Here is an 11,487-nt window from a genome sequence, read left to right on the forward strand (position 1 = left end):
TTAAGTAATCAAGACAGCTCTTCAAATGAAGTTGGACAAAGTAATGCTTATTCTGTGGAAAAAGTGAATGATTCAAACATTACTCAGTGTCAGTTTTTAGACAACTCAGTTGGCTTTGCCTTTCAAGCCTTTGGTAAGAATAGAAAAAGGAAGAACAAAAACAGTTGAAAAGAAAATATTATTTTCTTTCCAAATGCCTAAGATCTGAAAAGATAAAAATGTTGCTGTTCTTAAACTTTTTTCCTGAGAATTTGTAGAATACTCAGAAACAATATGAATGACTGGTGCTTTTCCCAATACTGATTATATTATAAGGGATGCATGGGTCATATTAACTTCTGTTTCAGAACTACTACTCCATTGCTCTTGTGGACGGCCGTATGGAGGCCAGGATAAGGTCTGACGGGAACCAGCCAGTGGGGATACAGGCTAAAGAACGCTTCAACGATGGAGTCATGCATTGTGTGTCTCTCATCAAAGATGGAAAGATGTGAGTTTTAAACAATTATTTGTCGTTGACTATAAAAAAAGTAAAGTTGTTCCCACATCCGATCCGGACATTGGGGATTGTCTTGTTAATGAGACAACTTCCTGGGCCTTTGGCGCTTTGTGGTAGGGTGGCCAGTTCCTTTCCACTCCGCCTTTACTTCCCCAACTCGGAGTTAGTTACCCATTTCTGCTGGGTGGGCAGGAGGTGGCGAAAAAAATGCGTGTCCGAAACGAGGCTCGAACCCGGACTTTCCGCTTTCAGACTACTGAACCCAAAATAGAACATACTCAAAGATGGAGCGTGTTGTTATCTATCGGAATACAGTGCTGAAAGGAAATATTCTACCAGAAAACCAATAACAAAAAGGAATCCTTCTTGGAATTGGTCCTGGAACTTATGCATAACAAATAATAAAAGTTAAATGAATAAACTTTCTAGACCGGGTTTGCAAATTGTAATATAAAAGTGAAGCTCATAAGTCTTTGGGTAGAGTCTGTTGTTTGGTTTTTGGAAAGTTGGCAGCTACGGTATCAGGATTATGAATTCAAATATCAAATAATGCAACATTCTATATTTTACAGTGTCGATGTTATGAAAAGAACAAATACCAATGAATGCCACATTTTATATTTTACAGTATCAAGGTTGTGAGATTTAAAGAATGTCAGGTTCTATATTTTACAGTGTCAAACTGGTAGTGAAGGTTATGAGAGATGAAGAACTAATATGTATGAATGCCACTTTTTAAATTTTACACTATCAAGGTTATGAGACGTTAAGAAGAAATACCAAGGAATGCTACTTTCTATATTTTACAGTATCGAGATTTTGAGATATAAAGAACAAATGCCAATAAATGCCACATTCTATATTATACAGTATCGAGATTTTGAGATGTAAAAAAACAAATGCCAATGAATGCCAAATTCTCTATTTTACAGTATCAAGCTAGTGGTGGACGACAAGGTCCTGGGCACAGACTCAGCCCTGGATGTGTCGTTCTTTAATGGAGGAGACCTGTACCTTGGAGGTTCTCCGATAGATGTGGATGACATTGCCCCCACCAGTATCAAGCTGGATGGATGTATCAGTGATGTCATTGCCAATGGAAAGTGAGTGGATGGAGTCATATTTGATGTGTATACTTTTACTTGCTGTGGTGTCTTATCCCTTTGAGTCCTTGTACCCTAAGCTTGCTCTTTCTTGTATGAAATTATGTGCGGAGCTGTACTTCAGGGCTATGATTCAGCCCGCAGATAATTTTGACTCTAGACGCAATTAATTTATTACCACTTCGTGACCTCACTGGTTGTCTCACACAAAGTTAATAAAGAAATATCTAAATTTGATAAAACCCTATGCGTGATATATAGAAATGTTTAGAATAAGAAATACTAATCAATGACACCAGGAAAAGAGGGTTGAAATATAAGTGGTAAGAAAAAGAAGAGAGGAAAGTCATGTGAAGAAAGGGAGCAATGGGTAAGAGCTGTTCTTAGCGGCTCTGCGTCAAAACACAGGAACCTGTCAGCCACTGTGAGCGGTGCTGCGGGCTGAATAAGTTAAGAAAAAATGTAGGAGGAAAAGAGAAAACTTTCATTCAAAAAAGAAAAGAGAATCTGTATAAAGATATCTTCCTCTTCTTCATATTGCAGATTTTGTGACACAAATGTCAGTTTAGAAAATTTTTAATTGATAAGGATAGATAAAGTTTTGATTAGTCTGAGTGGGACAGGGGATATAGACAGTCTACCATCTCTTCAAACTGGGGCACAAATCTTTCATTGGTGCAGTACCATACTTATTCCATATATTATATGAATGGCATCATCTGCCTTAGTTCAAAATTGTCTTCTTTCCTGCTCTATTTTGTGTCTAATAACCATAGGTCTAAAGTAAGGGTAAGAGTCTATCACTTCTTTCAACACCGTTATGTTATTTAAGAGATGACACCTCTGAATTTATGTCTGTCTCTGATAAGACTGAACCAGTTGGGTTTAGAGCTTTGAAAAGTCCACTAGACAACCAGAGATTTTAAGAAAGCCCCATTGAGGATTCAAACCAGGGATGTCTGCTTTACAGTTCAGCAAGTTTTCACCTGAGCTAATAGAGGGCCCACCAAAGATCTGGTCAAGGGCATAAAAATAGATCCCTGAAAATCTAAATATGGAGCCTGCTTTCCAATTGATGACTGGTTATGTCTAGTTAGGCTTTATGCTCATATATGAGCTACTTAAGTTTGTTTTCAAGGTCTGCATTTTATTCTTCAGGTTGCTATCCATGAGCGATGCCAAGCAATACATGCGGGCTGATGTAGGTCGCTGCCATCTGACAACCAACATGAATGAGCCCGTTGTGGTGCCTAAAGTAGATGAAGCAGAGGAAGAACCGACAGAGGAGCCCACCATTCCGACCTCCTCGAATCTATCTGGCAACACACCTGTGTCACCTACATCAGTACCCACTTCCTGTGCCTCAGAGGGGAATCCTGCTCAAGAAGATGATGCCAAGTCTGTAGCCAACGGGGCTACTTTCTTTGCTGAAATTTCTAAAGTGAAGAAGAAAGAACTGGCCAGGAGGTAAGACATGTAGAGATTCTGCTAAGTTTGTGCTCATTGGTTTGACAGTGTCCTTTATAGATCCTGTTTGTTTGCTTTCCTCACATTAATGGTGCAAACAAATGTTGTAATTTCTTTGTTTAAATTCTAAGACAATAAACCTCAAGAGTTCTCAGGTTTCTCCTCCTTTGATAACTCTTTCTGTCTGCCATTGTTTGTTTGTCCTGTTTTTGGAAAAGCCTGTCTTTTCCTTATAAGCTTATCTTTGCAATAAGCTGAATAGACACCTAGACAAAAACGTTTGTGCTATATTGTAAGATGCACTCGGAACAGATGGTGGACTGTGTGTTCATGTTTTTGTATAGAAGGTCATACTGTCACCAGGATATGTTTTTATTTCTTATAAAGTATTTAACTTCAATTCTGGGCTGTCGTTCAATTCAATACTGCATTTCAATTGTGCATAATTTTTTGAAGTTAGGTTACTTAATTGAATTCATTGGAGAGTTATGGCACAGTTTTGGTTCAAAATTCAATACACATACTTTTTCTTTCTTTTGTCTTCTCAGCCAATGATTTGGAGTCTTCAAAGATGTTCCTTTTCTTTTCCCTCAAACATAGGTTCGACTTCACTTTCGATTTCCGTACCTACTATGCTGATGGGTTGTTTGGTTACTTGACCAATGCAGACAAGTCATTTTACTTTGGCATCCAGTTGCGAGACGGAAAGCTGGAGGTGTCCTATGTGTACCTGGGTCAGCCAATGGTTCTACGTTACAACGAGCTTCTTAACGATGGCAAATGGCACTCTGTAAGTAGTTGTACTGACTGTCAGGCTCGGCGGAGGTGGTTACAAGAATCATTTTACTTTTTCCGTTTTCCTTTTTAGGGAAGACTATTTTAAAAGTTATGAGATAGTCTTGTGAGACATGCAGCAATGAAGTAGTTATATTTTAGTTGTAATATTCTTTGGAGAAAGCTGTATATATTTGTTTCAGTTTTCTCCTTTGTGCGATTTTGACTGACTCACTAAGGCTTCTGACTCTGATTGCAGGTTTGCGCGCTAGGATGCAGCATTTTGAGGTTGTATTAAAACAGTTGTAGGCATGCTCCCAAAGAGGACAGTAGCAAATGAGGTTTTTATATGTACTCCTTATCATTCAAACAAGCCTGAGCCTCAAAACAAACACTCTTATCAAGCATTATTTTTATGTTAAGATATGAAATTGAAGATGTTACGTTCAGTAGCAGTAGTTGGTTTTTTTGTTTTTTGTTGAGGAGTTATTTTTTTTGCTCCGTCAGACAATCAGAACATGGGGGGCTCAAATCATCTCAGATATGGGCTCAGAAGAATTGAAAATGGAAAAGTTTATTTTAACTTCCATGCTGTCTGCAAGCAATAGTTGGTATAAAAACTGTTATAGTTCGATAGTGAAAACTTGCTTGCTTCCAAATTCCTATGGAAGTAAAGAAACCCCCCCCAGACTAACAATAAAAAGTCATGGGGGCTCTGCTAGTCCGATATGGCCTGTATATAGAGCTTGCTATTATGGAAGCATGCTAAAATTGAAATAATATGTATAAGTCTTGTTTCTCCCTGAGAGAAGTTCATATAATTCACTCTTATCGTTTTGGATTGTCTTGCACGTTTAGTGGCACCTTCTTCTTAACTTTCTGAAGGACATGAAGCGTTCCTACCATGTAAACCTACATTGAGAATCTTTCCCTTGTTTTCTGATGTCAGGTTTGTAAAATCTTTCTAAAGTTTTACTTCATTCTACATGTTCCCAAGTAACTTACTCAGGTGTTTCAATGAATATGTTACCAGGTAGAAGTTAAGAAAAAGGGCGAGTCTGTCAGTGTCAGTTACGATGGCAAAACCGCGAAGAGTGACCTCATTGACCAGCGACTGGACATCAAGTTGCCCCTCCGTCTGGGTGGACCGGCCAAACCGGAGGATTTCACAGACTACAATGTGGATCTGGTGAGTAGAAAGCTGTATGCAGGCCAGTAGAATCTGTATGGTTATTTCTCTTTCATTTTAAAATAATGAAATTTCCACTTACAGTCGAACCTGCTCTAACTATCACCTGTACAAATGGCCTCTTCCTATTTCCGCTGTTGCAAACTTTTTTACATTATAAACTGTGTAAGATGGCCACCTCTCTATAATGGTTGGGTGGCTGTCTTAGACAATTTCAACTGTTTTTATAGGATCTGATTGTCTGAGTGTCTTGACTTGTCTAGTACAGCTGGAATATGTTTCTGTGTGAGCTTTTTACGAGCAGTATTATTTTTAGGATTTCAGGCACTCACAAACCACAAACAATGAAAAATGGGTGGTTTGGCAGCTGGTCTGCTGTAGTTTGCTCCTTCTTTCCTGTCAAACATATTGTCCTTATCTCTCCTTCCCCCCCCCCCTTTGTAAGTAACTCTTTAGTCACACCTCTAATCTTCAGCACATATATGACCTATTTGTTTTGCAGGTGCCGTAAAACTCTTACTGTGGGTGGTTAGTGGGTGCTCTGGTGTGGTTTGCTTCTTCTTTCCTATGAAACATCTATCGTCCTTTTCTCCCCTTCTTCTTTTTTGTGTTTGTTACTCTTTTGTAACACCTCTAATCTTCTTGCGCTTATATGACCTTATGCAGTTGCGAGCGCCACAAAACTCTTACGAAAACTAAACGAAACTCTTACTGAAACTAAACTTAAAACTAAATGATGAAAACAACATCACATTTTTTTTGGTCTCTAGGTAACCCATAGCATCAGAGGCTGCATCCGCTCCTTGAAGGTGAGCGGTCGAGGGGTGAACATCACGGACACGCAGGTCATACAGGACGTGGGAGGCTGCTACAAGAACGTGGAAGCTGGAGCTTACTTTGGTGGAGACGCTTTTGGAGTCATCAGTAAGTGTGATGCAGTAGTGTGGCATCATGGTGAAATCTGGCGCTCGTCAAAATAAGGAAATTGAAGAAATTGTCATTTTTGCACCCCTGGGTTAATTTTTGCCTATTTCTTTTTTTAGCTCAACATTTATTACATTTGTTTGGATGTGTGGATTTTAATGAAAAACAATGATCGAAGGCACCAAATGTGTAAATTTGCAGTTTCCAAGGACATTCAAGTTTGGAAGTCATGAATTTTGGTGGCTATTTTCTCACTAATTTTACCTCTGACTCTAGGAGACCCCTTACCTCCTTCAATTGCATATCCCGACTTTTATTCTAGATTGATAAACATTTTTAAAAATCCAAATCAGAGCAAAATATAATACCCAGTAAAATACCAAAAAAGTCAAATATGAGAAATGAAAAGCTTTATAAATTATAGAAATAGTGGAGCTCAAAATGATATGGACTGACATCTTGTCCCTTTCTTCAGGTGCACATACATATGACATTCATAATGTAATGTTAATATATTATTCTCTCGTCTGATGAGTATCCTTGACAATATTTGAAAATTTAATGATATGGTGTTGGGCTTTCAAATCCAGACATTTCAATCTGTTCTCTACAGCGGATGATTTTGACGTGCCAAAAAAGATGACGATAACTCTGGAATTCAGGACCACTAGCCAGAGGGGAGTGTTGGTATCCAGTAGTGATGGCTCAAAGTTTGGCTTCACTCTAGAGTTGGATGAAGGAAAGGTGAGAAACACAACGCTTGTGAGCATCATCATTGCCTTTCTCTGCCCGGATCAGGATATAGGCCACGAACAAACACTTTCCACCTTTCCCTATCCTGGGCTAGTCGCTTGATTTCACTCCACGTCTTCCTACTTTTCTGTACATCCATTTCTGTGACTCTTCTCCAGGTTCCTCGTTGTCTTCCCCTTGATCTTTTACTTGTTCGACAGAGAAGGTTTTGTTTCAGAAGAGTCCTTTCGGCTTTGTCCACTGTCCTTCATTGTTCCTGCTGGTGCAGAAGCTCTTCCGTCTCCCAAAATGAAAAAATTATAAGGTGTGTTTGTTCGTGTTTCTATAACTTTCCATTTTTACTGGGTCGGATAGTTGGCCCTCCGCAAACTGGCACTTTGCGGGTGGCCAGACCTATGCACCTTTAGTCACCTCTTACGACACACAGTATCACGGCAGATGTATTCTTTACTCCCCCATAGTAAAACTATGGGACCCCCCCCCACCTGTGAGCATGCTGAAAAAATGCACAGCTTTTGTTCAGTTCCTTAAGGAAATTTTCAGGCACTGTGTCGCGTTATGAATAATGTATGTGTAGAATACAAGAGAAGAAGTAGGCTGGTCTTCTAGATGTGTTTTTGATCATATTATTATATTGTGAGCATGCTGTACTGCAAGGATCTTGAAATGAAAACTGAACCTGAGCCTTTTTGACGTTCCTGTTATTTTTATGCTTTAGTATATCTTGATTCCTTCTAATGTCTCTGTTATGAGGTATTTTTGATAGTTGACAAAGCCAAACATTTGATTATTCCCTTTGAAAAGACATTTGGTTTGAGTAGGAGCATAATCTGCCTCTTGCTTTTTATTTCCCAGACAGGTACACATGATACAAAGTTACTCTTTTTGAAGCAGACACCACCTTATGCATGGATTAATCAATTTGGAACAAACTCAGGCCTGTTTGAAAGCAATTGTCTTTACCCCCCAAAAATGCTGTTCCTACAGACATCATGTTTATATTTGTCCACAGTTGAAATTGGCAGTGATTAATAAAAATGGCCCATTCCGTGTGGAAAGCAATAACGACAAGATTTTCTTCTGTGACAACAAATGGCACAAGGTAACAGCTGTTCTCTCAGACAACGCTCTGACATTGTCACCTGAGGGACTTGGTGACTCCAGGCTGACCTCTCGTCTTCCCTTAGGAGACATAGGCCTCAAAAGTCCACTATTTGTTGGTGGCTTTCAAGGTAAATTGCTGTTTGGTATTTGGGTTCTGTTATGCAATTAGTTCCCCTCCAAAAGGATAAATGTGAAGTGTGCTGACAATATGAGTTACTTTTCACATTCAAGCCTTAAAGAAATAGATACATCGTGTTTATAGATGACATTTTTACAGTTTATAAGTATGAAATAATAAAAGACAGGTTATAGTCCAAGAATATGGCATCAATTGAAAATCTACAAGTTTGACCCTAATGTCAATTTTTGGCCAATATCTTCTTTTGTGGATTGCCAGAAGTAACTAATTTTATCAACATGTCTCACACATAGCATCAGCAATAATGTACCGGGTAATGGTTTCTTATGATAGTGAGTCATAGAGGTCATCAGCAACTAGCTTGAAGAAGTTTCCCAGAATCCCTGACTATGACAAATGCAGTGTAGCACATGTGTAGCAAACACACACAAAGGGAACAGGGTTTTTGTTAGAACCTGAATTATTTTCTTGTAGGTATATATTCTTTGTATTTAAAACATATACATAGCGAAATTTGAACACTTCAAAAAGGTTTCTGTGTCCTGCCAGTTTGGCTTTGTGCGTGCTAGACTATACACTTTTTTGTGGCCAAATACTTTTTGGATGAAGGCCTACACTTGGAGATATCCTCTGCTCAGTCATTATGAAAATACAAGTGCGAAGATGAAGGTGCCTTAGAAATTAACTGTCATCTATTGCTAAAGTTGTTTTCTGTAAGACCACAAATTGCAAAAAGAAGTAGAGAAAGACGAGAGGCAACTTGGAGAACAGTGGCTGAGATGAAAGAGCAAGGGTGGACCTGGATTCTCCTTGAAAAATTGGTGAAAAACAAGGACTGAATAATTGTCCGTCAGTGGTGAAGGGGAGGTTTTGTGCACATCATCATGAAGCAATGTGTTGATATTGTCAAAATATAAAAGTTGAAGAAACTGGTATTTTCTCGCCAGTTTGGCATTTTTCATTGAATTTTTGTTTTTTTGGCTCAACACCTTTTATGTCCACATAAGAATATCTGTCTGTATGGATTTTACTGGAAAACGTTGATTAAAGGCACAAAGATGATCATTTTCTGTTTCCATGGACTCTCAAGCTATAAAAATAACCAAACCATGGTGGTCATTTTCTCATTAATTTTACCTCTGACACCAGGCTCCCCCCACCTTGTTCAATCACAAATAGCTTGATTTTTAATCAAGATAAATGGCATTTTTTTCATCGAAAGCATGACAAACGAACATGCTTTAAGATCATATCAATAACTCCACTTGCCAAAAAATTGACGAGCTCTTGATTCCACTGCGTTGTGACACATATATGAAGGGGATAAAGTATTTTAGGTGGTATAATGGTTAGGTTGTTCTCCCCATACCCCCCCAAAAAAGAGGTTATCTCATTTATCCATGCTGCGATGCAGTCTGCCTCTCAACGCGGGATCATCAATATAAAAGCAGCCTGCTGCCTAAACTGAATGATGTAAATTGTGTCGATGGTGCATACAATGTTTACAGTGTCTTTTCAAATTCTGTTTCTCTCTTTTTTATCCTCCAGATTCGTTTACCCAAGTTGCTAGTTCATCTGCTGACAATTTCATTGGGTGTATACGCGGCCTGGTCATTGATGGCTCACTTGTGGATTGGTACAAGCTCATACTCTCTCCAAATATCAGGAAAACAGCGTGCCCTATATCTTGATAGGAATGTCCAGCCATGTATATATAATATATTGTTTAGAATATTACCAAAAGACCATGTTGATGCCATGTGATGAGCTAAACCGTGCGTGATTGCTGTAATACTGTAGGATACTTTTATAATTTCATTTACTCATAGAGTAGAGAGTCTAGGTGGTAAGCTCTTCTATTGTTTTCTTCTGTAAATGACACTCCTCAGCCTTATCAAAAACAGCTGTTACTGTTTGATGAATGGAGCTGTTACGTACTGCTACCATTTTTGTTTTGTATACTTGGATGATACAGATATGGTTCCTATGCTGTGTTGCTGTGTATCTGTAGAAAATACAGAGATATTGAAGAACAGACTTGGGTTTCCACCAGCTCCTCTTGTGTGATGGACTGACTCTTGGCTTTGTACACAAAGAGCTTAAGTTTGATTCTCACATGTGGAAGAGGAAGATATTTTTTTAATACCTCTGTTGCTCTACTGAGATGCATCCCATAATAAATTTGGTTAGCCCTTACTCGTGGAGTTGAGGCAGCCAACCTCCAAAATTATCATCTAGAATGTGTTGTTGAGAAGGCATAAAACATCTAAATCAAATTTTCAAGTTTACTCAGTTCCCACAGAAGTTTAATATATATAACTGAAAAAAATTATCTCATTATGCTATGAGTTTGTTGACATTGCTGTGAATCAGAATAAAATGTCTTTTTTTTTTTTTCACTGAAGAATCTTCTGATTACTCTTAAGAACATTTTGTCTTGAAAGAAGTTGTGAAAGTTACAGGTATGATGTGATCTGTCCACTTGGATCCTGGATATTAGCTTTTCAAGAAATTTAGTGTGCCTACGCTTAGGAATCCAGCAGAGAGCTCATATGTATAAGTTCATGTCTTTGTTAGATGTATTTGGATTAGTTGCAATTTAGGATTTTTTTTTTTTCAATAGATTGGCGACGGTGCATGTTATTCTTTTAGAAGTGACCCCTTAAAAAGTTACATCCTGAAAGAGTCAACAGGTCTGTGGCACATATAGATTTGTAAATATGACCAGGTTGATTTATAACAGACCGGTATCGTACGAGGAGTATATGAGTATACCCAAGTGGATGTAGGGCATGTTGCTTTGTTTTTGTTGTTGGACGAAGTTTTATATGGACATGAGAGGATACTAAAGCTCATTGGAAGCCATTTTGTGTTGTATTGCGAATATTTTTAGTTTCTCATGAAGGCAAGTATTTACTTGGCTTGAAGTTGCTTAGACTGTGAGAGTGTTTCTAAAGATAAAGATGTAAAAATATAGAGATAGTTTAGTGGTTTGACTTTCAGAAAAACTCTGAAAGAGATTTCTGGTGTATGAAGTGTTCCAGACGCTTTTTTTTCTTTTTCGCAGTTTAAATGCTCTTGTTGTAATTGAAGTCAGTGTCTTTTTTTACTTTGTGTCTAAATTGTTCCTGAATTTGTTCTTCATCTGAAGTTAGTTGATGGTAGAGAACTACCTGTTCAAACACAGTCAAATCTGAGATGCCCATCCGTTATTGTGGAGAAAAGTGGTCATCTTAGAAGAACGGTTCTCTAGGACAGTTTTATTATGAAACAGAAAAAATTCAAAAAGAAAGTTTAAGGTGGTTGTTAGAGCAGGTTTGACTTTGTTAGGTGCATGATATTTTTTCAGGCTTATATAAGTTTTGCATTTATTTTCAGGTACTGTGTGATCAGTAATTATATATTATGTTAATAAAAAGATTCCCAATGTGCCACAGCAATACTCAGTGTAGTTTAGAGTATCTATTGTTAGGGATTGCGTGGTAAATTTTTCCGTATTCAGTATTCGTTCCTTATTGTACGGAATGGGTTGTTT

At 38.2% G+C, this 11,487-nt stretch overlaps 1 protein-coding gene across 1 annotated transcript in view; it reads left to right on the top strand.

Moving 5' to 3' along the window:
* LOC101862601 (laminin subunit alpha-1) overlaps window positions 1–11,232 on the top strand; it is a 199,808-nt gene extending 188,576 nt beyond the window's left edge. Inside the window, exons 58-66 of the mRNA XM_035971361.1 lie at window positions 348–490; window positions 1,432–1,602; window positions 2,761–3,069; window positions 3,670–3,859; window positions 4,877–5,032; window positions 5,803–5,956; window positions 6,570–6,700; window positions 7,722–7,941; window positions 9,501–11,232. Coding sequence (XP_035827254.1) covers window positions 348–490; window positions 1,432–1,602; window positions 2,761–3,069; window positions 3,670–3,859; window positions 4,877–5,032; window positions 5,803–5,956; window positions 6,570–6,700; window positions 7,722–7,941; window positions 9,501–9,643 — 1,617 coding nt within the window. The 3' untranslated portion in view covers window positions 9,644–11,232. The remainder of the gene's footprint in view (window positions 1–347; window positions 491–1,431; window positions 1,603–2,760; window positions 3,070–3,669; window positions 3,860–4,876; window positions 5,033–5,802; window positions 5,957–6,569; window positions 6,701–7,721; window positions 7,942–9,500) is intronic.
* Window positions 11,233–11,487: the final 255 nt, after the last annotated feature.

The sequence above is a fragment of the Aplysia californica genome, unplaced genomic scaffold, assembly GCF_000002075.1.
Source record: "Aplysia californica isolate F4 #8 unplaced genomic scaffold, AplCal3.0 scaffold00423, whole genome shotgun sequence".
In the NCBI taxonomy this organism is placed as follows: Eukaryota; Metazoa; Mollusca; class Gastropoda; order Aplysiida; family Aplysiidae; genus Aplysia; species Aplysia californica.